Source organism: Alosa sapidissima, chromosome 2, assembly GCF_018492685.1.
Source record: "Alosa sapidissima isolate fAloSap1 chromosome 2, fAloSap1.pri, whole genome shotgun sequence".
Classification (NCBI taxonomy): Eukaryota; Metazoa; Chordata; class Actinopteri; order Clupeiformes; family Clupeidae; genus Alosa; species Alosa sapidissima.
In genome coordinates this window covers 13,861,078-13,888,366 of record NC_055958.1, presented here as the reverse complement: position 1 = coordinate 13,888,366, position 27,289 = coordinate 13,861,078, and the positions used below count along the sequence as shown (strand labels likewise).

The window sequence follows — 27,289 nt, the reverse complement described above, 5'->3', positions numbered from 1 at the left end:
CAGAAGAGGTGTGATGTTTTGTCCACTCAATAGTGTGTGTTTGTGTGTGTGTGTGTGTGTGTGTGTGTGTGTGTGTGTGTGTGTGTATCTTGACCAGAAAGGAAGACTTGATGAATTTATTGTTCACCCTCTTTCAAGTGATTCGTGCCATTGTCTGCCGACCAGGTGTAGATTTCCTTGTCTGTGTGCCACTAAGTCTGTTCTCTATGCTAATGCTTCAGAGACATGCTGTTGTTTGGTCCGTTGCACAGCAGATAATCGCTGATCTTTGAGTTGAAGTTATCAGCTCAGTTCTAGTGCGATAACTCGGTGCTATTTTAGCCCCTCTAGTGGAATGGGTGCAAGCTGGCAGGCACCTTCAGCACCAGGGTGTAGTTAGTCTTTTAAACTTGAGTTGGTGGCCTGATTATGTCGCCTTAAAGAATCCGGTGATGGGGTGCCTACAGCATCCATACCATGTACGGGTCCAAGTTCCACGGGGACACAAGTTCAAATCCGACCTACGGTCATATCGCGATCCCACCACTTACTTCCTGTCACACTTCACTGTCCTGTCGAAATAAAAAGGCAACCCCCCCCCCCCCCCCCCAAAAAAAAAATATATTTAAAAAGAAGATTTTATATGTTGAATATTTATTTGTAGCAAATCAGGGTCTGTTTATTCATACCCAGACTCTTTCATAGGTAAAACCAAAAACCAAATATATTTCTCTTTAATATTGGCTATAGACATTAGGACTAAATATAATATAGGAGAAAGATCATTGCTGGTTGGAATAAGTATGTGAGAGGCTACTGTTTCAAATTCCATCCCAATTAAAACCCACTGAGGGAACTTGGCTGATATCTGAGGCCATCAGTTTATCAATATGAACATAATGTACAAAGGCATGCTGTCTACTTTGTCAATTAGGCACAGTTGCTTACCTCCTCCTGAAATAGAACTCACTGTGCTGATCTAACATAGTTTTGGCAAGAGACTTGGCCCTCAGTGATGTAACCGCCAAATCAGCTTGCTGGAACTTCGCCCAGCCATTCACTACCAGAATAAAAGGTTTTTTTTAAAGCATGATGGCTTTGCTTTTTTACCACCAGTGCTGAAATGAATGCACAATAAAACGGCAGTTACTATGGGCACACAACCTCGTCTGAAACATTTTTGAGTTGATCGCTGTACACCTCTCTACTGAGTCCTTCTTTAACGTGGTATAGTCCTAATTGTGAAACCAGTGTGTTTAAAATAAATAATAAAAATAAAATACACTAAGTGGGGGTTATCGCATACTTTGGATAAAACATCTGCTAAATCACACTTACTTTATTTTATTTATTTTGTTTACTTTAAATAAACAACAAGGTCTCTCAAAGTCGGATTTGAGAATTGAGCTCAGGCCGAGCTGTTTCTCAGGTGGTGACACCTCCACTTCACCACACCTAATATACCTCATATAGCCTTTAGACCTTATTTACTACTTACAACTATCCTCGGCCTGGGCAGAGGTGCTACTGGTGTGCTATGGGCAACAGTCTGAGCAAAGATGCTCTGTTTCTGCCGGTCTGCAGGATGGACGTGACCAGTATGAGTTGGCGGCGACGTCGGAGCAGGGAGGGGACAAGAAGAAGAAGAAGAAGAAGAACAAGGACAAGGATATGGACGAGCTGAAGAGGGAAGTAGATATGGTACGTAAAGTATATAGTATAAGTATAAGTATATATACTCTTTTGATCCCGTGAGGGAAATTTGGTCTCTGAATTTATGCTAAAGACAAACAGGGAAGTAGATAGGGTATGTGAAGACAAACAGGGAAGTAGATAAGGTATGTGAAGACAATCAGGGAAGTAGATAAGGTATGTGAAGACAAACAGGGAAGTAGATAGGGTATGTGAAGACACCAAAGGAATTAGATATGGTACGTCACGACAAAAAGGAAAGGTAGTGAATGCTCAGATCATGAACATAGTGGACTCCAGGTACATGCAAGGTGCTCTAGAAGTTTGACAGGACTTTTGTAGAAACAAGGCTGCTTGGCTGACTTTAGGCACACTTACATGGAGACAAGGATAATGTTATCACTCTTTCATAAGTGAAGGGCCATCATGGGAAAAAAGAAACTAGAACTGTTTAACATAAATTCACACAAACAAATTAATTAACCAACACTCATAAAACACCCTTTCAAACACACACACAAAACACACACAGACACTGTTAATTTCCTTATTCCCAATGTCAGCTTTCAATGTTATCAACAATGCTTTCTAACTCAATATGTGAGCTCGCTAAAGCTATACAGAACTCTTATTTAGTCTAATATTTTATTTTCACTGTCTTTAGGATGACCATAAACTGACCCTGGATGAACTCCATCGTAAATATGGGACCGACCTGAGCAAGGTGAGCTCTTCTTTATTGCCTGTCCTGTTTATGAGTCTTGTCAACTGAGAGAAATGGCCCCTTGAAAGATTTTAGGCTCAGGAATTGAAGTACCCCATTTGTTCTGGTGTTACTTAGCAACAGGTTGCCCAACTCTAACAGCAACTCTTGTTGCTTTGATTTTCACAAGAGCAAAACAAGACACCAAAAAACTCACTCCTCCCAGTGTTCATGAAAGATGCGCATTATTTTTAAACAATTCTCTCTCTCTCTTGCACTCTCATCTCTCTATTTTTCCTTCGCTCTATCTCTCAAATATGGTTTATCTGCCTGCCAAATTATGCAATATATTTCCAAAACTTTCACTAGAATGGTAAAACATGGTTAATCTGCTAAAAAATCTGCTACACCACATAAATACACAAACAAATGAGACTACATGTGATATTGACCCCCATTCTTTGTCCTAGGGCCTGACCAGTTCGCGGGCTGCAGAGATCCTGCTTCGTGACGGACCCAATGCCCTGACGCCACCCCCCACCACTCCCGAGTGGGTGAAGTTCTGCAAGCAAATGTTCGGAGGGTTCTCTATGCTGCTGTGGACTGGTGCCATCCTCTGCTTCCTGGCCTACGGCGTCCAGGCCGCCATGGAGGACGAGCCGGCCAACGACAATGTGAGAAATCATTAATGCGTTTCGTAAAATGTTTTATTTAAATTGCTTTTTTAAAAAGTCACAGACTGTGTGAATGTAGACATTTCGTAAAATGATTTACTTAGATAAAGACAGATAGCATAGCTTGTTTTAATTTTGCAGTTTTAATATTGTAGCTTTAAACTAATGTATACAATTACATGATGTGCATTAGTGGTAGCATAAACACTGTGGAATCATATTATCTGCTGGATGACCACAGGTTAATTCTAATTTCTCCTCTTCTGCAGTTGTACCTGGGTGTCGTGTTATCTGCTGTGGTCATCATCACTGGCTGTTTCTCCTACTACCAAGAGTCCAAGAGCTCCAAGATCATGGACTCCTTCAAGAACCTGGTCCCGCAGGTCAGCCCAAGGCCTGTTTGAACACACCAAGCACACGGAACACAGACTTTACTCACTTCTTACTGTGTTTCAATGTACAGAGCATAATGGGTGTTAAGAGACATATTTTCTCTTATACTTTCTTGTCTTCATTGTATGTCTTATATAGACTTTATGTTCTATCCTTTTACCTTCCATCCTTTTACCTGTGGTCCAATATATGAACAAACCAAACAAAGGGACTTGGAGTTGTATGGTAGCACTGCCACCTGACAATTGGTCGGCCAATGTTTGATTCCCAAACCTACTGTGTCAAGTCTGTGCCACTTTGGCAAACAAAAAGGGTCTGCTAAATACCAGCCACTTTACTTTAATATATCAACAAAATGGCCAAATGTTGTTGTTATGTTACTGAAGCTAAAATTAGCATGGTATTGCCTAGCATGGGTTCCTTAAAGTGACTATTGTGTTGTTTTGTTGTGTTTGTGTGTATCAGCAAGCCTTGGTGCTGCGTGATGGAGAGAAACTGAACATCAATGCCGAGACTGTGGTGGTGGGGGATCTGGTGGAGGTGAAGGGTGGAGATCGCATCCCCGCCGACATCCGCATCATCGCCGCTCACGGCTGCAAGGTATAGTGCCACCGCACACCACGTCACTTCATGTTGCAAATGAGCTGGGTTTTCAAAAAATAATAATAACACACCCACACACACACACATACACACACGGACACACATACACACACACACACACACACACACACACACACACACACGCACACGCACACACACACGCACACAGACACACACACACACACGCACACAGACACACACACACACACACACACACATTCAAAGTAAGCTGGCTATGAGCACAGATGAACAAACAAAGACAGGAAAGTGTACACACAGAAAAGCAAATGCACAAAAAGTTATGTTTCTGGTATTGCCAGAATGTACACTCTTAAAACAAATGTGTTAGAAACAACACAAACTGTGTTGTCCCTATCTGGACATAGAGATGTGTCAAAAAACAACAAAACTTGTGTTATTTTCAACACATTCATTTTAAGAATGTACACAGTATAACAAAAGCAATGTGTTACAATACAAACTGTGTTGTCCCTATCTGGACATAGAGATGTGTCAAAAACAACACAAGTTGTGTTAAAAACAACACATTCATTTTAAGATCGTATTGTGATAGTCCCCTCAGGGCACTGATGTGAGAGTTGACCTCTTTCAGGTGGACAACTCCTCTCTGACTGGTGAATCTGAGCCACAGACCAGATCACCAGACTTCTCCAACGACAACCCCCTCGAGACCAGGAACATCTCCTTCTTCTCCACCAACTGTGTGGAAGGTGGAGTATTTCACAACATGCATTATGTATTTTTTTTTTTTAAGTATATTTTTGGGCTTTTTATGCCTTTAATCAGATAGGACAGTGGAGAACAACAGGAAGTGAGTGAGAGAGAGAGTGGGGGTGGGATCTGGAAAGGACCACGGGGCGGGTATCGAACCTGGGTCGCCGGCGTACGGTGCAGGTGCCCCAGCTAGTCGCGCCACAGCTGGGGCTCGTCTATGTGTATTTTAACTAGGTTAAAGGTTGTATCACCGATTGCAGGCTCCAAAACAGGCCCAAACATAAATGATCACATCTAATCTTTCCTAACAACCTGCTAGCCAGGGCTCTGAACCGGTTCAAGGAACGAAAACGAAAACCGAAAACGAACGGAATTTTACGGAATTTTAAGAGGAGCGGAAACGGAAATGAAAACGAAATGGTCTTCAACTGTTCCGGAACAGAAACGTTATTCTGAAATCCACAAAACCGGTTAATAAAGTTTTTTTTTCGTTCTCTATATATTTTATAAAATTTCACAAAAGCATATCCTATGTCAGGGAGACTATTTCCGGTTGTGCGAAAAACAAGCCCGCATCTACACTGTTAATGTGAGCTAACAAGCCGCTATGTAGCCAACTACTGTAGGCGAACAGCCTAATAATTTGATTTCTGCAGTTTGAAAAAAAAAAAACGAATAAATGGACCTTTGGTCCAAATGTGTATATTTTGTCTTGCTGTTGTAATATAACCTATCCGTCTGCCACTTCCGATCTTTGGCCATCTCGTAGCGTAGGCTACTGAAACTGATTTGGAAATTGTTTGTAGCCTATGCGTAATAGCCTATTTTGCCTGTCCACGCCTTGTCGTTTTAAAGTCGGGATTTGAAATGTTTGCGCAATTATAGCCTATTCTATGTAGAAGAGTTAAACGGGAAATTTGAGATAAGCCTTGTCAGCAACAGACAGGTTCGTTTATAAACAGGGTTGGAATTATAGCGCAAGCCTTTGAAGATCTCCATATGGATAAAACTTAGGCTACAACCAGGTAAGGAGTTTAGCACGTATCCAGAAATATTTTTGATAAGAAATTATTTATAGGCATAGGTTAGACCTACAGTAAGTCTGTAGGCTATGGGATGGATAGCCCATCTGAATGTTTTTGGATGCCACCTGTGATTTATTATTTTTGGGCATAGGCTAGTCTTCTTAGACTTGATAGGCCCGCCAAACACTGCCGGAACTTTAAGAACGAACGATATTTTGCGTTCTGAACCGGTTCAGGACCGATATGTTGGTGGCGGAACGCATGCAAGAACGAAAACGTTAAACATAGGCCTACCTGAACCGTTCGGAACGGAACGTTTGAAAAATAATTTCGTTTTCAAGCCCTGCTGCTAGCTACCCGCCCCATAATCAGGCCGTCAAAAAAATGTGTCTCTGTAGGCAGCTTAGGCTCTGAGATCTGCACACAAAAATAAATGCTACCAAGTGTTGCCAACCACTCAAAGGCAAAATAAAGTGTTCCAACCAATAACCGACGAGATGCGCGTTCAGGAGAGTTTCAATTGCACGGGAGGGAGGGGGAGGGAGTAGCAAGCTAGCTCTCTGTTTTGTTTGAACGTCAACAGAAGTGACGTTACCCCGCCATCGCTGATTTAACCTTTAAAGTTGCGAGAGATTTTTTTTTTTTTTTAAAGAGAGATACCAGTCTATGGAGACATTGTTGCCTACAAACACCAATGGTAGTGAACAATGGTAGTGAAAAATAAAACTTATGGTAGGACAACATGGAGTCATGATTGAATATAACAAAATCATAGTCAATTGTGTTTGGAGAAGTCACAATGAGGAGCTGCTTCATTATCTATACTTGTCTCTGTGAATGGTTTTACTACTTACATTTCTTACCATTCAAGCTATTTAGAAACTTCTCAGGAGAAGAATATATATGTATTACTGTATTACCATAATACATACATACACATCGCTACCTTGGAATAATAAGGTTCTATCTGCGTTTTGAGTAGTTCTGAGATATTGAGCTTCAAAGTTTTAAAATTCCATAGAGTTACATGGTAAATGGAACAAGTTCTTTTTGATATAAAGTCCAAATATGTACACAACTTTAAGAAACACCTCATCTGAACTTTCAAAGAATAAAAATATGTAAATAACTCCATTTTGACAAAAATGTCAGATAGAACCTTATTATTCTAAGGTAGCGACATGCATATACATATTTACATACATGCTGTACATAGGCATACAATACATCCACAGCTACTGTAGGGATTGGGCCGCAAGACACACATTTAGGCGAGGATCACATCAGCCAGCGGCAAGCGGCAGCGGCAAACGTAACGCAACGCTCAGACCATAATAAGTTTTATCTTGTTCCTAAGCAACACAAACGGTTTGTCAATTAAATACGCTCGAGTTGCGCTTTGAAAGTTGAACCAAGTTCAACGCTCAGCGTTAGCTAATGTGATCCCTGCCTTACAGTGGGGCTACACTGAGTGCCCAACTGAAGTATTCTGGTCACAGAGCAGAGCAGTATTAGCTTCTACTATAATCAATGGAACTGGCTACATAAGACAAGAGAGAGCTAAGCACATCTGAAACATAAACGAGCCTTCTATTTATTTATTTGATTTATTTAGCACACATTAACATGGTGCAAGGACGGAACGGAGCCCAATGGGCTTGTACTAAAATTCTAAAACTATTTGTACGCTTGGTGTAACCAGAATGTGTTGAAATGCACGTTCGGATGCGTGATCTTCCTCCGTGTTTGTGCAGGAACTGCCCGCGGTATCGTGATCAGCACAGGCGACCGGACTGTGATGGGCCGCATCGCCACGCTGGCGTCGGGCCTGGAGGTGGGACGCACGCCCATCTCCATCGAGATCGAGCACTTCATCCACATCATTACGGGCGTGGCCGTCTTCCTGGGCGTCTCCTTCTTCATCCTGTCCATCATCCTGGGCTACAGCTGTCTGGAGGCCGTCATCTTCCTTATCGGCATCATCGTCGCCAACGTGCCCGAGGGGCTGCTGGCTACTGTCACAGTGAGTGTGTGTGTGTGTGTATGTATGTGTCAGAAAGAGAGAGAGAGAGAGAGAGAGAGAGAGAGAGAGAGAGAGAGAGAGAATGCTCAAGGGACTTCTTGCCAACCGTCACAGTGAGAGTTTGTGTATGGGAGAGTTCACGAGAGACTGCTCTCCACTGTCACTTGAACTTGTGTGCGTCACCTTAAGTGTGTCCATGTGTATGTGTGTGTGAGAAAGTGCTTGAGGGTATGCTAGCCACTGTCACTGTGTGTGTGTTTACGTGTGCGTGTGTGCGTGCGGTGTGTGTGTGTGTATGCGCACGTGTGTGTGTGAGAGAGACTGTTCGCCAGTGTCATTGTAACACTCTCATAGCCAAGTAGTTTTTCATAAGATTTCTGCAATACAGATTCTTTTTTTTTTGTATGTGAGATTGTTGACATTGTTGACATCCATATAACCTGTCTCAAGGTGTGTCTGACCCTGACGGCCAAGCGCATGGCCAAGAAGAACTGCCTGGTGAAGAACCTGGAGGCCGTCGAGACGCTCGGCTCCACCTCCACCATCTGCTCCGACAAGACCGGCACCCTGACGCAGAACCGCATGACGGTCGCCCACATGTGGTTCGACAACCAGATCCACGAGGCCGACACCACCGAGAACCAGAGCGGCGCCACCTTCGACCGCAGCTCCACCACCTGGGCTTCACTGGCCCGCATCGCCGGCCTCTGCAACCGAGCCGTCTTCCTCGCCGAGCAGACCGACGTTCCCATCCTCAAGGTAACGGAGATTAGAGTTCCCCGTCGCTATGACGGATATCCATCAACTGGCTTCCATAGAGGCCATGATATGATTGTACATCCCAAGGGGCGGGGGGGGTATGTTTCTTCAGGCGCATGTTGTAGAAAATGTTGTAGAAAACTATCGCTTTTATTTTGAAACTGGTCTTCATGTAAGTATCCTTGTCCTTGTCTGCGAAATACCTATTGCATTATTATGACTGCCGCGCAGCGAAGCGACGGTCATATAGGTTTAGTCAGTTTTTTTTTTTTTTTTCGCATGTCCAAATTTCCGTCAAGGATTCCCGGGACACTGAAAGACCGGGGTGGACAAAACTTGGTGGGCATGTAACCCCATATGGATAGCATGGAACAGCTTTTCGTTTTGATCTGTAGCCCCCCCCGCTGGACTGCACCCCCCGAAAGGAGGGTAGGGCAGACACAGTTTTCTGTGAATATCTCGAGAACCGTAAGATTTAGGAGGACCATTTTTTTTTGTATGTTGATCTCAAGGGGCCATGTCAACCCATTCCATAACCACTCATTTCATGTATAGCGCCACCTAGTTAAGCACAAAAAAGTAAAAATGAGGTGTTGTAATCGCAGGTATCTGTGACCTAACATAGTCAAAACTGCACGAAATTGGAAGTGTAGGATCATTATGACACCCTCTGAATGCACGCCAAGTTTCATGGAATTCCGTTCATGGGGGGCCACACAATAAATTAATTTATGTTACTATACACCAACTGGCCTGTAGGTGGCCGGAGACAGTTTTCTGTGAATATCTCGAGAACCGTAGGGCCTAGGAGGTCCACCTTTTTTTTGTATGTTGGTCTTAAGGGGGCATGTCAACCCATCCCATTACCACTTATTTCATGTATAGCGCCACCTAGTTAAAAATTAAAAAGCAAAAAATTAGGTGTTTTCATCACAATATCTCTGGCTGACATGGTCAAAACTGCACGAAATTGAAAGTGTAGGATCATTATGACACCCTCCGAATGCATGCCAAGTTTTGTGAACTTTTGTTCATGGGGGGCCTTACAATAAAATAATTTATGTGTACATTTAGTGACCGTACACCAACAAGGATTCCCGGGACACTGAAAGACGGGGTACACGAAACTTGGTGGGCATGTAACCCCACATGGATAGCATGGAACCATCATTTTTCGTTTTGATCTGTAGCCCCCCCCTGTACTGTAGCCCCCCCCTGTACTGGACCCCCCGAAAGAAGGGAGGGCAGACACAGTTTTCTGTGAATATCTTGAGAACCGTAGGGCCTAGGATGACCAATTTTTTCCTCCAGGGGTCATGTTAACCCATTCCATGTGCACACATCTGCATAAACAGATACACACGCACACACATACATTCACAGTAATCATACGTATGACACATACTCACACAGTAGACATATGTACGCATGCATGCACAAACACACATACGCAGGCAAACACACAAGCACGCACACACACACACACACACACACACACACACACACACACACACACACATAAACATAAACGTGTACACGCACACATGCACACAATTCAAGAATTTCTCAGAATTATGAACAAGCAAGATGGGGGTGGGGTTGTATAAAATGAATTTTACATGTGAAATCTATGAACTAATCATGTTTTGGTACTTGTTGTCTAGCAGATACCAGTGAGAATTGAGTGTGGATAATGCAATTTAGTGAGACAGTTAGAATCATATAGGCCTTCCAGCGTGATTTATTTTTGTGGAAAAAATGTGCTGGACTGGGCGGCGGTCATATTTTGTACCGCTCTGCGGTACATCTAGTTTACATATATAATTTATACAGTCAGTTAGTGCTTTTTCCACCAGGATTTATCCATTTTTATATCATTAGCAAACAAATCTCCCATGAAGACTGGAGATGGCTGTAATGGCTGTAATGGCTACAGCAGCCCAAATTGAGGGATCAATAAAGTATCTATCTATCTATCTATCTATCTATCTATCTATCTATCTATCTGTCTATCTATCTATCTATCTATCTATCTATCTATCTATCTATCTATCTATCTATCTATCTATCTATCTATCTATCTATCTGTCTATCTATCTATCTATCTATCTATCTATCTATCTATGACAAACTATCAACAGCAAATGTCCACACTTTCCCCACATTGATACTAGTTGACAGATATGTGATATGTGAACAGCCATTGTTGTAAAACAAATAGTGTGCAAGTAAAACAGCCATTATTAAGAGACTTGAGAAGATACAGTAGCTTATAGTCCTTTCCCTGAGGGTGTTTCTTGAGGTCTAAGTCTAAAGAGAACAGCTGCTGCCTGCAATTTATCTTTTTCCAAGAAACACATCCTCACTTCAATGTTTGTCCAGTTTACGACTACGTTCCCTGGTTGGCTTTGTAAGTCACTTTGGGCAAAAGTATTGACCAAATACGTGACACAGAAATGTACAGTATGCTTTTTGTCTCTTACCGTTGTGCCGCGTCTTCTCACACAGAGGGATGTGGCCGGAGACGCGTCGGAGTCTGCTCTGTTAAAATGCATCGAGCTGTGCTGCGGATCCGTCAGAGAGATGAGAGAGAAGTACACAAAGATCTCCGAGATCCCCTTCAACTCCACCAACAAATATCAGGTACAAGCACACACACACGCACGCACACACACACACACACACACACACCATTTACTGTATGTATGTACTGTATGTATGTCCACATGAAGAAAATGGTACAAATATTAAGTATGCAGTACAATAAGCAAACTCATGGACCAGTGGCACACAGCAAGTCTTCACAATACTTAATTAGCACAATAACCAGCTCTTATGGCTCTAAGTAGCAACGTATCCGCCATATGTGGTGGCTGCCAATAATAGCAGAGAGGGCACAGTACTTTTTGGCCATCCCAAGTTATGCTGCCCTCTTACTACCAACCTGTGTGTGTGTCCTAGGCTACCAAATATGAATACGAGTAGTCTGCACCTATAGCATAGCTCTGAGATGGTGTTTAGGAGTGGTTGGTATTTAACTACTTTGGTGCTGAAAGCCTCCTCCATGCTAGAATCAAAGGGGCAGCCTACCTCAAAAATGTACACCTCACTGGACTCCACATTAATAATAACAACTTCTGGTGTATTGGCAACCAAATGTAAGAAAGTACTGGTTACTATTGCAGTGCTGAAACATGGATGGTTTTACCTGAGAATGTTTGTACATTCTTACTGATGAGGATAGAAAATGGTTTAATATGTCTTTCACTATGAGGTCTATTGTTCTGTCATGACGTGCTATGTACATTCCTTTGGAGCAAACCTTTGCTCTGGAGTGAACCTTTGGAGCAAAAGAATGACGGAAGTACATTTTTGGATCGTAAGAGAAATTTCCTTTCCTCTGGACACAGCTGTCCATCCATAAGAACCCCAACGCGGCCACAGAGTCCACCCACCTGCTGGTGATGAAGGGGGCACCGGAGCGGATCCTCGACCGCTGTTCCACCATCATGATCCAGGGCAAGGAGCAGCCGCTGGATGAGGAGATGAGGGACTCCTTCCAGAACGCCTACCTGGAGCTGGGCGGCCTTGGAGAGAGAGTGCTGGGTGAGAGAGAGAGAGGGAGAGAGAGATAGACAGATAGACAGAGGGAGAGAGAGAGAGGGGTAGAGAGAGAGAGAGAGCAGAGTGAGTGAGAGAGAAGGAGAGAGAGAGAGACAGATGGAGAAAGAGAAAAGAAGCGAAAGACAGGGAGAGAGTGTGCCGGGGGAGAGGGGGAGAGAGCTGGGTGAGGAAGAGAGAGAAAGAGAGATTTTAACTCTTTCTTTATTGGTTTACAAAAACACTGAAAGATTCACACAATTAAATTCTTGTTAGGATAAAAATTATGTTAAAAAAAATAATAAAATAAAAGGACTACAAAAGTTGACTAAAGAGCAAATTGTCATCAATGACGGAACACAGTGCCTGTCTGCAGCACCACACAGCCTCAAAAGATTCAAGATTCTGCATGAGTTTGTAAAACCGGAAATCAATTAAGACTCTGGCCTTGACAAGAGCAGGAAACAAAACTAACACATAATTTCCAGGCTGATTCTCAATTTTGTTTTTTCTGCTGACATAAATAGCCATCTTAGCTTCACCCAGAATAAAATTTAACAGTTTACATTCATTTTGTTTTCTTTTTCGATTTCTGAAACCAAGAATGAAAGTCTCTTTAGAACTCTTCGTTAAAACAATTTAAACAAGTGTTCCATGACTGTAAACAGTGGCCTCAACCTTGAGCAGTGCACAGCTGGATTTAAGACAGAGACAAAGGCATTAACAGCAACTGCCCCATAAAGGAGTCTCCACTGCAAATCCCCCACCCTCTTAGGCAATGGTGGTTTGTAGAGTGCTCTCCATTCGGGTTTCACATCCACACTTAAATTCAAAACAGCCCGCCAGGGTGTGTCAACCCTACTCATTAAACACTTCTTATTGAACACTTTCACACAAGCATGATAAAACTGTTTTCCCGTGGTAACGCTCAACCCAACAGTGGTTATGCCTGACAAGAGCAGGCCAGCACCCTCATCCAGAATAGGTGAAAGTACCAATGCAGGAAAGTCATCAAACACATCCGGCCGCACCATTCCTGAGCAATAATCCTCAAGTAATGTGTTGCATGTAGTGCGCCACTTATCCAGGAGTTGTGTGGCCACACGAAGAGACCTTAGTCCAATGGAGGCAGCAAACCTCCTAGCGTTCCGAAAGTCTTACCCTGCCAGGTCTACTACATCCTTCAATGTCACCATCTTAGAATCAAGAAACCTCCTCTGGAGTGAAGGAAAATCGGATGAGGAAATGTCCATTCTTGCGCCGCCAACCACAGGTTTTTGTAGAAGCCAGTGTAAGGAGGTTGTTGCCCCCTGCCTTTGAACATTAAACATGCTCCAAATTTTAAGAAGAGTGCGGTAGAAAGGAGGCAACCTAAAACCATCAACCCCATGTGGCACTGTCAAAAAGAGTGACTTATCAAGCCCCAGCCCCCCACAAGTTCTTAAAATTGTGCAGCTCAGAAGTTTCCAAGCGACAACTGTGGGTCCAGTAAGGAGCTTTTGCACAAACTGCAACCTAAAAGCAGCAGTTCTGCTATGAAAATGTATAAGACCATGTCCCCCCTCTTCCTTTGGCAAAAACAAAACTGACTGTGGAACCCAGTGGAACTTATCCCAGAAAAAGTTCCCAACAACAGACTGCAACTTGTTCAGAAGGTCTAGTGGAGGATCCACAGAGGCCAGACGATGCCAAAAGGATGAGGCCACCAAGTTATTTATGATGAGCACACGCCCCCTGTAAGACATCTTAGGCAGGAGCCACTTCCACCTTTCAAGCCGCCCATTAATACTTTCCACTGCCCCCTCCCAATTTTTCTGCAAAACGTTGTCATCCCCCAGAAAAACACCCAAATACTTAAAACCATCTTTCTTCCAAACTAACCCATCAGGGAGCCTTGGCACCCCTTCCCCCCACTGCCCAAGCAATAGAGCCTCGCTTTTAGCCCAGTTAACTCTGGCTGATGAAACTGACCCAAAATCTCTTAAAATGTTTAACAAGTACCTCTATATCCCCTCTCCCGCTAATTAAAAGGACTATGTCATCGGCATAGGACAGCAACTTGTAGTCGCTACACAAGAGCAACACGGGTCTTCAACACCTAATATCAGTGAACAGTGCCTTTTTTAGGGAGAAGTGTGAGGACTGCCCTATGACAGCTCACTGGCAGGCGCCCCCCAGCAAGACTATCATTGAGCACGGCAAGCAAGTCCTCCCCTATCTCCGACCAAAAAGACTTTTAAAATTCTGCAGGAATGCCATCCAGGCCCGGGGCTTTACCACACTCCAAACCCTGAAGGGCCCTCTCCAGTTCCTCCAGTGTCAGGGCGGCGTCAAGCTCGGCAAAGGACTCAATTGAAATTTGGGGCAGATCTCCCAGAAAAAGGCTGTCAGGTTCTCCGTCCCTTAGTTTGCTCTTGTATAGATCCTGATAGAACTGAACATCTCTGTTCCGAATCTCACGATCACCAGTCAATAAAGCTCCAGACTCAGATTTTAAAGAATGGATCAATCTTTTCTGTCCAATTTTCTTCTCCAGACTAAAAAAGAACTTTGAAGGAACATCCATCTGCTCCACACTCCGAAAACGTGAACGGACCAAAGCACCCTTAGCATTAATTCCTATTAACTCAGCTAATGCATTCTTTTTCAGATTTTCAATTTCATTATGAGTCCCAGTCGAGTAAGCCAAATTTTGAATTTCCTTTAACTCCTCTTCCAAGATCTCAATAGACTCGGTTCTGTCTCTTGTGATGTATTGAGTGTACTGTTTACATAATACCTATCAAGCCTGGCCATGGAAATCATGCTACCATGAGCATGAGTCCAGGTATATTGCCTGTGCTCTTTATGAAAAGTCCTCCACACATCACTTAGATCATGCGTGTGTATACACTGGCTAAGTTTTTTACGTGAAAGCATATGTGGCTCTACATGATTCCTGTCTATGTCATGTTCTGTGCAATTAAAGTCTCCCCCAACAAATAGATACTCATTACCGCTACACCAGCTATAGTAGTAGACAACTTGTCAAGGAAGGACACTCTATCCATTGCTTTTGTAGGGGCATAAACAAATGAAAGTGAAAACATGATTTTCAAACAAAGCCCTGACTTTAAATAGTCTGCCTTGTATAACCTCCACACATTCATGGGAAGTTGGAGTGAAACCCTTTGCAAATAAAATCGCAACACCACCACTGACAGAAGTATTATGGCTTAAAAGAGAGAGCCCATCCAACTCTAATGCCCAATCAGCCGCGTTCGCGGTGTCGCTATGCGTCTTCTGCAGTAAGACAAGGAGCTTTATACGGCAGTGGTTTTCAAAGTGGGGGTCGGGGCCCCCTGGGGGGCCGTGAGGGGGTGCCAGGGGGGCCTCAGCAAGTTGGATGGAAAAATAAAAGCAAAAAATAAATACATTTGAAAAATACAATGCCATTATAATAATTTGTTGCATATCTGAATATTATATTTTCCATGATAATAACTGGGAATAATAGTAGAGTGATAGCTCTCATATAGCAGAAAGCCCCAAATGCAATTTTTACACACTGTATGCTCCATCGCGAAGTGCTTGTGGCTAAAATAATTATTAGGATTAGCTAATAAATGTATTTTTACATTTGCTGTAGTATTGTCGATGGGTTAAGTAACACATCAAGGGGGTCCTTGGCCAGAACCTAGTGGTATTTGGGGGGCCTTGTCGTGGAAAAGTTTGGGAACCCCTGTTATACGGAACAGCTTATAAAGCTCAGCCCTCTTCAATGAGTCTCTTGCCCCGTTTATGTTCAGGGAAGCCATACAAACCACACCCATAAATAAAGACAAAAAGAAAAAAGGAAACTTATGCATATACCTAAACATTGTAAAATTGCGCTTATTTACTGGTGTCACCCAAAAGAACATTTAACTTTGTGATGAACTTTTTCAAGTGGTAACACTCTTGCCTTGTGACAAGACCTTCGGAAATGAAAAATTTTGCTTTATTGCTCTACATCAGGGAAATATTTATCAATCTGAAGCTTTTTAACATGCTTTGTTTGAGACAGAAAATTCTTAACGTCATCCACAGTATATGACTGAGAAGCAAAACCACTCAAACGCATACTGCAACTGATACTGCAGTCAGAATCAAACTCCCTTTCTGATTCATTCGTCACTTCACTTTGACCTTTATCGTTAGTAAGAACCTTCGCGGTTTTAGCTTTAGCAGATTCATGTGTCTGACTATGTCTCCTCTTATTTTGTCTGGGTCGGGGAACTTTAAACGTCGGGCCTACTTCCTCCGCCTCCATTTGGGAACTTTCGTCTTCCGCATCATTATCATCAGTCTGATCCGCATCTAATGCGCTGTTTTGGGAGGTGATATTATCATTGCTACGAGATACGTCAGGTTCAATTTGGCCATTATCTTTCCCTGCCAAATCTACAGGACTGTTATGAGGCCACCGGTAGTGGGCTCATCTCTTTTTTGGGGACAGGCCCGCACCAGCAATGGGGAATTGGTCAATATTGCTGTCTTCCTAATGGGTGACACCAGTTTGCCATAGCGGGAGAGAGTTTCTTTAAGAACATCGTCCTTAATGAATGGCGGGATATTAGAAAGGATCACTTTCTTAGGAGGAGATGATAAAGGAAAAACTGTGGTGAAGGTGCCGTCGATTACAACACTACGTTCAACGACAGCGTTAACCAGGTCTACCGAAGCCAAAAACAAAACAACCGCACTGTTCATTCGAGCAGCAGAAACTATTTTATCGTGGCCAATGATTTCACCTATAGCTAAGCTACAATCTTTGATGCTGGCGTTGGCTGTAATTTTAATGCCATGTCACCGCGTTAAAGATTCAAACTTCTCTTTACTTGAGGCTGCCATGCTCCCAGCACAGCAAAAGTGCCTCGGTAAGAGAAGAAATTACCCCTAAGTTGTACCAATACCTTCAACAAACACAATAACCATAAACATAGAAAAGAAGATAAAGAAAGAGAAAAGAAAAAGAGTAAAGGATCAGAGTACCTGGCACAGCGGCCACACACAGCACTCACTCACACGCTTAAGCTCTGCCCACTCGCTCGCATGCACACAGAGAGAGAGAAAGAGAGAGAGAGAAACAGAAAGAGCACATGGACGTTTGTGTGAGTAATGGGGTGGGGTACAGTACATCAGGCATAAAGATGGCTCTCCCTCCCCTCCTGAGCAGAACTCTATGTTTCTTTTTTTTTTATAATTTTAGATGAAAAAACTGCAGTGACACTAAATGACCAAATGCAAATGTACATGCTCAGGTTTCTGCCACTCAAACATGGCTGATGACCAGTTCCCCGAGGGATTCCAGTTCGACATGGACGACCTGAACTTCCCCACAGAGAACCTGTGTTTCGTGGGCCTCATGTCCATGATTGACCCTCCTCGCGCCGCCGTACCTGACGCTGTGGGCAAATGCAGGAGTGCCGGCATCAAGGTGCATTTTCAATTTTTTAAGTGTTTTTTTTTGTGTGTGTTTTTTTTATTATTATTATTTTAGTTCCACACACCAGCAGGTCCAAATTAAATGATGATATACAATAATTATCACTTATATATTGCACATTATAGGTAAAGCAATGCACGTTTTATACAGCACATTTCATAGCACAAAGCACAGAGGCAGTTCAGTGTGCTTTACATATAACAGAAAGAAGAACAGATAAAAAAGAAGAGAAATATAGTAACATGCCTCACTACAAACACCTACAACACCTGGTAGCACAACATGTACAACACCTGGTAGTACAACATCTACAACACCTGGTAGTACAACACCTACAACACCTGGTACTACAACACCTACAACACCTAGTAGTACAACACCTGGTAGTACAACACCTACAACACCTGGTAGTACAACACCTGGTAGCACAACATCTACAACACCTGGTAGTACAACATCTACAACACCTGGTAGTACAACATCTACAACACCTGGTAGTACAACACCTACAACACCTGGTAGTACAACATCTGCAAAACCTGGTAGCACAACATCTACAACTAGTACAACATCTACAACACATGGTAGTACAACACCTGGTAGTACAACATCTACAACACCTGGTAGTACAACACCTGGTAGTACAACACCTGGTAGTACAACATCTACAACACCTGGTAGTACAACATCGACAACACCTGGTAGTACAACATCTACAACACCTGGTAGTACAACACCTGGTAGCACAACATCTACAACATCTGGTAGTACAACATCTACAACACCTGGTAGTACAACACCTGGTAGCACAACATCTACAACACCTGGTAGCACAACATCTACAACATCTGGTAGTACAACATCTACAACACCTGGTAGTACAACATCTACAACACCTGGTTGTACAACACCTGGTAGTACAACATCTACAACACCTGGTAGTACAACACCTGGTAGTACAACACCTGGTAGTACAACATCTACAACACCTGGTAGTACAACATCGACAACACCTGGTAGTACAACATCTACAACACCTGGTAGTACAACACCTGGTAGCACAACATCTACAACATCTGGTAGTACAACATCTACAACACCTGGTAGTACAACACCTGGTAGCACAACATCTACAACACCTGGTAGCACAACATCTACAACATCTGGTAGTACAACATCTACAACACCTGGTAGTACAACATCTACAACACCTGGTAGTACAACACCTGGTAGTACAACATCTACAACACCTGGTAGTACATCTACAACACCTGGTAGTACAACACCTGGTAGTACAACAACTACAACATCTGGTAGCACAACATCTAAAACACCTGGTAGTACAACATCTACAACACCTGGTAGTACAACACCTGGTAGTACAACATCTACAACACCTGGTAGTACAACATCTACAACACCTGGTAGTACAACACCTGGTAGTACAACATCTACAACACCTGGTAGTACAACATCTACAACACCTGGTAGTATGACTTACTTATAGAACAAGTATTATTTGCTCCTGTTTCATATGTCTCGTGCTCTTCTCATTAGGTCATCATGGTGACGGGAGATCATCCAATCACTGCTAAGGCCATCGCCAAGGGAGTAGGCATTATCTCAGAAGGCAATGAAACTGTGGAGGACATCGCAGCGCGGCTCAACATTCCTGTTGATGAAGTTAACCCCAGGTATCCTGCTGTTACACACAACACTATCATTTTTGTCAGTAAAGGGGAAAGCATCTTAGCCATTATGCCATTATGTTACACTTCATATTTCTTAATGTGTGTGTGCATTGCTGAAGCTGTATTTATTTGTAGTATCATGGCAAACAGTTACAATTTCGAAAAATAAGAAAGGATGAGCTCCAAACTTTGCACATTAGAGATTGGTAGAGCAGTAACAGTGTATGGATTTTATCTTTTCATTGTGGCATATTCTTTTGAACCACCACCTCTGTGTGAGATGTGTATCTTGGTACAGTTTTTTTTAATTGTGTATCTTGGTACAGTTTTTTTAATTGGATGTCTTGGTACAGTTTTTTTAATTATGTATCTTGGTACAGTTTTTTTTTAATTGTGTATCTTGGTACAGTTTTTTTTTATTGTGTATCTTGGTAGTTTTTTTTATTATGCTAATGCTATGCTATTTATTTGGTTTTTATAACTCTTATGCAGTGTATTGTCTTGTAGTGGTGTTATCTCTATCTTTAAGCATTGATTCAGATAGTCATTACAGAGAATGTCAACATATACCAGTCAGTTTAAGCTGTTGATTTGGTGCAAGAAGCTAACCTTACCATATAATACCACTGGAAGTGTGAATATTTTGGTAAAGTTTTAATTGTCGTTAACCAAGCCTACTGTTTCCCCCCAGGGACGCCAAGGCGTGCGTGGTGCATGGCGGGGACCTGAAGGACATGGACTGCGAGAAGCTGGACGACATCCTGAAGTACCACACTGAAATCGTCTTCGCCAGGACCTCGCCCCAGCAGAAGCTCATCATAGTGGAGGGCTGCCAACGCCAGGTGAGGGGTCATATAAGGAATGTGCTGCATCTTACATCTTACACCTGGGCTACACCAGGTGCACACCTGAAGCGCTCCAGTTGTGTAGCATGACAATTATTTTATAACACTGGTCTAATTTTTTTTAAAACGTACGCGGCGCTATCATGTATGGTGTAGCCAGTTCCATTGATAATAGTGGAAACGAATTGTTGCGGCAGACGCAGCGCTAATGGAACGCTTCAGTTACTTGCCCGGTGTACCCTCCCTGTTACTCTTAAGTGGTGACTTGTGGATGTAGCGCTTTGTGGCTGTCATGGAGTATTTATATTTTATCGAGGCAATAGTGATGTATTAAGGACAATTGTTTGTGTATCTATTAAGGCCTTTTTATGCATTTGTTTACAATCTAGAGGGTCCAAAATGTAGCCATACTCTGCTGTACTGTATAGCACTGTATATAGTATCTTTGACATCAAAAGCAGTTAATGGAGATGCAATTACAATTGCAAACATGAAGTCTATAGATCTCTCTACTAATAGATTGCCTTAGTTCACCTTTTAGCCAATTCCTCAATAATTCGCAGGTCCACTAGCTAAATTTGCTCAATTTTTGCCCTTGAACGACCCTTGAAAAGTGATTTATTTTACATAGTGTACCTAAAGTAGGTCAGCTGTCAAACTGGGAGAGCATTTGTAGAGACAGGCCTTTGAATAATGTTGAAGTTCAGCCCCAGGGGTTGATTAACACGGCATTGTTGGACACTACAGGGAGCCATCGTGGCAGTGACAGGTGACGGTGTGAACGACTCGCCAGCCCTTAAGAAGGCAGACATCGGCGTTGCTATGGGCATTTCTGGCTCTGACGTATCCAAGCAAGCCGCCGACATGATTCTCCTGGATGACAACTTTGCTTCCATTGTCACCGGAGTGGAGGAAGGTGGGTGTTAAAACATTTTAAACATATTCACTGTACTACATGGAAGACGCAGTATTTGTATGCATGTGAGGTAATAATACTGTGTTTTCCCTTAAGAATACTTTACGGCACCTATTACAAAAGCAATGTGTTAAAAACAACACAAACTGTGTTGTCCCTATCTGGACATAGAGAAGTGTTAAAAACAAACACAATTTGTGTTAACACATTAAGAGTTAATTTAAGAGTGTAGCATTTTGTTAAATAACTCCAAATAACTCCAAAGGAGAAGTGTAAGTGTTTGTTGTCCGATTCCATAGTACTCCAAGACTGTCAGCAGAAATGGGATAGTAATATTGATGTATTGATGCTTACCCTATAGGCCGCCTGATTTTCGACAACCTGAAGAAGTCCATCGCCTACACACTGACCAGCAACATCCCAGAGATCACCCCATTCCTCTTCTTCATCATCGCTAACATCCCCTTACCCCTCGGCACGGTCACCATCTTGTGCATTGACCTGGGCACTGACATGGTAAGGGACGAAGATATTTTGCTTTACATTTCTTAGACGATAGCACAGCAAGGTGCTATCTGCAGGACTCATCCTTAGAGTATAAAACAAATGAAGAAGGCACAACAATCGTGGAAAACAGTGGATGTTCTTACACTTTGATCTTAACTAAACCGTACAACAGTGAACACTGGCCGTGTAATTTTCATCAGTGACCAGTTTTTACTTTTACGTACTTTTATCCGCATCCGTAATCGTATCTTTTATTCAGGCATATCAGCGCTACCTAAAGCACTATGTTCATTCTGATTTCCTCCTCCAGGTCCCCGCTATCTCTCTGGCCTATGAGGCTGCGGAGAGTGACATCATGAAGAGGCAGCCTAGGAACCCCAAGACGGATAAACTGGTGAACGAGAGGCTGATCAGCATAGCCTATGGCCAGATTGGTAAGCACACGAGATGAAAGACAAAAAAGACAGTACATCTACATTTACGTTTTTTCATTTAGCAGAAGCTTTTATCCAAAGTGACTTACAGATGCCAATTATATTACAAGGGCCATTATCCCCGGAGCAACTCAGGGTCAAGTGCATTGCTCAAGGGCACAGCAGTGGAAGCCGGGTATTGAACCCACAACTTTTCAGACTATTGCAAGCCCAGCTCCTTAGCCACTATACGCTACCACCGCCCCAGTAGGCCTATAGTGTAGGATCACAATTGTATCATAATGTAGCAGTGGACCAAATGTTGTAATAGTGTCATTTTTTCGCCTCTTGGGCAATCTTGCCCCTAGTAAGCAACAGTTTGCCTAGATCAGCCTACACAATCTTACTATATTTTTTTATCTATTTATTGCATTTAATTGAGTCTAGATAGAGCTAGCTTGGCTAAATAAACTGGCTACGGTCAAGTGGATAGTAATATGAGGTTAGCCCAGTAACTATGACTGGTTTGTAGGGGTAGAAAACAACAGATATTGTATGACTCAGTGAAGAGCAGCTAGCAGTTATAAATGAATGGAATGCAATTCTTGTTGCCAACTGAGAGACTCTACGTAGATACGACTGTTGATAGAGAAAACTGGTGCATCACTATCACTGCTTTTGTGTTTTCTTCCAGGTATGATCCAAGCTTTGGCAGGATTCTTCACCTACTTTGTCATTCTTGCTGAAAACGGCTTCCTGCCCGCAACATTACTGGGCATCCGTGTCAATTGGGATGATAAACACTGCAATGACCTGCAGGACAGCTATGGCCAGCAGTGGGTAAGCTGTCCCGCAGTAACTCACTGTGTTAAAAGTCCTACTGTTTATAGGGTTTTTTATATGATTGGCAATGACAATTTACAGTTTGATAGTCTTTGGTGTACTTTGCATCATAGTAGTGTTGTTGTTTAATGTGTGTTTTGCATTTTGTTGTTGTTGTTGTTGTTTAGACCTATGAGCAGAGGAAGATAGTGGAGTTTACCTGCCACACTGCCTTCTTTGCCAGCATTGTGATAGTGCAGTGGGCTGACCTGATCATCTGCAAGACCCGGAGGAACTCTGTCTTCCAGCAGGGCATGAGGTATGGCCCACAGACCATGATGCCAGACCACGGCCTTGGCCTGTTAAGCGTGTGCTTCTTATAAACTCAAAACAAAAAATCTGTAAACAGTAACAATCTCAGTAATGACTCACTCCATTCAGTTCAGATGCTACAAATAACCACTTTACTTTGAGGTTCATCCCACAAGACTAAGAAAATTAGATTCTTATTTGATATGTGGTATGTTGATACATGTATATTATGTGAGCTTGTATGTTTGTGAGACTTGACACTGAGCGATGTTTCTGCTCTGCTTCAGGAATAAGATCCTGATCTTCGGCCTGTTTGAGGAGACGGCCCTGGCAGCCTTCCTCTCGTACTGTCCCGGCATGGGCATCGCCCTCAGGATGTACCCACTCAAGTAAGAGAAGAGTAGACTAATGTGTTACATTATAAAGCCTTCATGAAAACATCACTCTGCAAACAAGTATGAAGAAGTCTGTTTCCATTTTCAGTGTTTTGACCTCATGATTTGTGTAGTTTACCTAAAATTAATGATTCCTACTGTAACAAAATGCACAGTTATGCACTTATATTGAGTATGATACTGTATATAACATGTAGATTTTTTTCTATTCCAAATCAATCAGTCAAGCCAGAGACCTTTGTACAAACTTTCCTGCATTTAGCATCAACTAGTGGATTTCATGAACGTTTTGGATTTCCTGGTGATTTATCTTCATGCCTCTTTGTGCTTGTAGGATCAACTGGTGGTTCTGCGCTCTCCCCTACTCCCTGCTCATCTTCATCTATGACGAGATCAGGAAACTCATCCTCAGACGGAACCCAGGAGGTGAGAACCTGTTCCTTTTTTTCCGCAACAGCTTATTTACATTTACTAATTTGGCAGATGTGTTTCCAAAGTGACTTACAGCAAGTGAATAACATGTCAGCTATTTGCAGTTTACATACAGTGAGTGATGGAAGAGTACTTGATGAAAGTAATTGAGCTCTTTCTTTTTGCAGGTTGGGTGGAGAGAGAGACATACTATTAAAGTTAATGTTATCATTTTGTTGTATGGTAGATATGCTGCTTTGACACTTAACCTCTGTACTGTACATTTGGAAGTGTTTACATAGGGAATGCTTGGCACTTGCTCATACAAACACACATACAGTATGCTCACTCTCTCACTCACCCTTTCTAACTCTCTCATTCTCTCTCTTTCTTTCTGTATTTCTCTTTCTTTCTCTCTCTCATTCTCTCTCTCTTTCTTTCTCACACACAGTTCTCAGACACTATTCTCATGCAGGCCTGTCTTTACAGATTAAGATTGTGGATGTGTGTTGGACCTTTTGGTTTTAAGCAGTACAGCATTTTTATATGTGTTTTTAACAGTATACTACAAATAAACTCACATCATCCAGTGCTATGAACACCTGGTGTGGTTATTGGAATGGCCATAAAGACTTCCTGTTGTGTACCAGAAGCTCTAAGATTGAACAGTACCCACCTCATAGAATTACAGTACAAATGCATGCTTTCTTTAGTAGTGAAACATCCAATGACTTTCAGAGGAAAAGCATAGAATAACATCACTTTAATTGCTAATGTGCAGACTGTATTCAGTGGTTGGTTAGTAAGTTGGTTGACTACGCTGGAAAAAATTGCATTTTTTATGCCAGAATTGAACAAGGCCTTTCGGCTGGTACTTTGTTCTTTGGAACTCTGTTTGATAACAACCAGTCTGCTTAGGATATACTGTTCTTTCATTGAAATGCCATGTCCTTAAGCAAAGGCATATCAGCTAGCTCAGCACTGGTTAGGTGAAAAGGTTCAATATTATATTAAGAGTAACGCGTTAAGCGGGTTTGGAATGGCTAATCCTGCGCTTTACCTCATGGACAGGGGCTCACAAGTCACACACATACACACAGGCACAATTTCACAGGTCATACACACACACACACGTTCACAGGACACAATCATGTTGCCAGGCCAGAGCAAGAGTCAACAACAGATACAAACATAACTCATGTTCATTTAAATACTGGACTGACTGAACATTAGCAAATTAGAAATAAGATCACGAAAAATACCCCAGACCTGTTTTTCTTAGTAACAAAACATTTAAAGTGTGATGTGGAGCTCTCTTATGCAGCCACTGTACAGAAATATGTTCACAGAAGCTGCTAATACCTTAGTGGTTCTACTTAGGGGACCGCTACTTTAACTGGAGCAATTACATTTCCTAGCAGTTCTGTATGGCCATTAAAGGTTGAATTTGTATTATACACTGGAACTGACGTTTGGAAGGTGAGGGGATTTTTTTCCCCGAGCATGCCACTTTGATATGATATGTGATAAGTCCAATACATGTAATCTATTATCAGGTACACTCAGCACCACCTGACACATCTTACCATACAATTATGAATACAAAGCATGAATTATTCTCTGAGCATACAACTTTGCACTCAGCAGGAAACTACTCGGAATGCATCATGGCAATTCTGTGGAGTGATTTCTGATGTGGACAGAAAGAGAGAACACTAAAGACAAACATGTTGGCATGGAAACAGTGAAACTCTCCGGAACTATGTGATTTTCCATTGAGGAAAGACTCAAAGTGTGAACTTGAGGTACCCTGAAACTCGTTGCTCAGAGGCTTAGATGAAGCCCACACTGTTTTGCTTTAATCATTCATTCATTTACACATTCATTCATTCATGCCAGGCCTCCATTCAGAAGCTGTCCATTGTCTGGTGCCAGGGACCAGGTTCTTTAGACTGTGTTCACTGAATTAGTTTTGGTGTCTGGGAAAGGATCTGTCTAATTGATGGCTCAGAGAGCTGAGGTGAATAAGCAATGACTGCAGCAACATTGAAATGTGTTGACGTGCAAAGCCTCTGCTGAATCAGGAGAGAACTCACTTGTTTTTTAGATACAGCTTAGATAGTATTTTGTGGTGACAAGGGAATTTTCTCTTAAATCACAAATTGCAGCCATTTAGGGTCATTGCACTGTAATTATACAGCGATACCATGTATCACACTAAGTCATGGCTTTAGAGAATAGGCCTGAGGGTGAAATGGAATCCTTATAGCATATACATTGTTTTCATAGCCACATGTTTAAGGTTAATCAGCAGACAATTACTTCAGGCCTTCAAGCCATATTTGGCTGGGGAGCTTACAATGCCTTGGTAAGGATTTTGTTCCAACCCCATATCAAAGATGCACAATTTGTTGCTTTCTCAGCCACGCTATTGAAGTTCATTAACAGTAATGTTTTTTTTAATTACCCTTTTACCATTTCAACTCCCTATGGTGCAGTGCAGTGTTCTCTTACCCCAGAGAGAGAGAGAGTTGCCATTCTTCTTGTCATGCTTAGCTACCCAATGGCAGCTCTGTAGACTGTGCTGGGCATGTGGTCCATCCATGGGGCAGACTTAGCTTGCAGGGCACATGTACAGGAATGTAGGCTACTGAATTGCACCAAAGCTCTTTGTGAATAGAGCGACAGAGCCAGAGCTCAGAGATGTAGGCCGACCCTGAACCTTTTGTCTTCAAGTTGGTCTTCATGCCAGTCACGGAAAATAGAGGGAGGCATGTGTGTGTGTTTGTGTGTGTGTGTGTGTGTGTGTGAGTGTGTAAGGCAGAAATCCTTTCTCTGATTAATGAGGCCCCCTTTCTCTCAGCACCCCTCTCACCAGAGTGGCCCTCCAGCCAAGTCACATTCAACCAAGCACAAAACAGACACCTCAGAGAAGGAAAGCATTGAGGCCGTTTGGGTCCAGGGAACAGTATTGAGTTTTTCCCCTCATTATTCTAGTCTCTTTTTTTACTCAGCCTTCACCAACAGCAGGAAGGAAGACTGTGCCATGCATCTATCAGTTCTTGTGTTCACATTCACAGTAGTTCATAACACCATCTGGGTTCAGAATATTAAAGTGAATGGATAAACTCATTAATATTTAAGAGGTAACTGAAAAAACATGCCATGTAATCAGTGTCTTTATTTATTTTTTCTTGCTGGCCAATCTCTCCTTTTCTTATTAGGTTACCATATCTGATAAGCGTTTGGCCTTTGGTTCCTCTAGAATACAGGATCTTTGATTTTTGCATAGAGATGTAAGTTCAAGCATGATAACTTTCACTA

General features: G+C 42.4%; 1 protein-coding gene across 2 annotated transcripts in view; it reads left to right on the top strand.

The window, feature by feature from the left end:
• The window catches only part of atp1a1b (ATPase Na+/K+ transporting subunit alpha 1b), a 29,598-nt gene extending 5,044 nt beyond the window's left edge, over positions 1-24,554 (top strand). The window contains exons 2-22 of one of the 2 annotated variants that reach the window (XM_042075356.1): positions 1,564-1,680; positions 2,336-2,395; positions 2,845-3,048; positions 3,318-3,431; positions 3,907-4,041; positions 4,658-4,775; positions 7,559-7,827; positions 8,278-8,586; positions 11,095-11,229; positions 11,997-12,192; positions 17,469-17,644; positions 19,211-19,347; positions 20,036-20,186; positions 20,937-21,105; positions 21,467-21,621; positions 21,923-22,046; positions 22,720-22,865; positions 23,036-23,166; positions 23,447-23,548; positions 23,889-23,980; positions 24,154-24,554. In XM_042075356.1, coding sequence (XP_041931290.1) covers positions 1,564-1,680; positions 2,336-2,395; positions 2,845-3,048; positions 3,318-3,431; positions 3,907-4,041; positions 4,658-4,775; positions 7,559-7,827; positions 8,278-8,586; positions 11,095-11,229; positions 11,997-12,192; positions 17,469-17,644; positions 19,211-19,347; positions 20,036-20,186; positions 20,937-21,105; positions 21,467-21,621; positions 21,923-22,046; positions 22,720-22,865; positions 23,036-23,166; positions 23,447-23,548; positions 23,889-23,980; positions 24,154-24,182 — 3,069 coding nt within the window. In that variant the 3' untranslated portion in view covers positions 24,183-24,554. Of the gene's footprint in view, positions 1-1,563; positions 1,681-2,335; positions 2,396-2,844; positions 3,049-3,317; positions 3,432-3,906; positions 4,042-4,657; positions 4,776-7,558; positions 7,828-8,064; positions 8,076-8,277; positions 8,587-11,094; positions 11,230-11,996; positions 12,193-17,468; positions 17,645-19,210; positions 19,348-20,035; positions 20,187-20,936; positions 21,106-21,466; positions 21,622-21,922; positions 22,047-22,719; positions 22,866-23,035; positions 23,167-23,446; positions 23,549-23,888; positions 23,981-24,153 lie in introns of those variants that run through there. The other variant, XM_042075365.1, reaches the window with a different exon arrangement.
• The last annotated feature ends 2,735 nt before the right edge of the window (positions 24,555-27,289 follow it).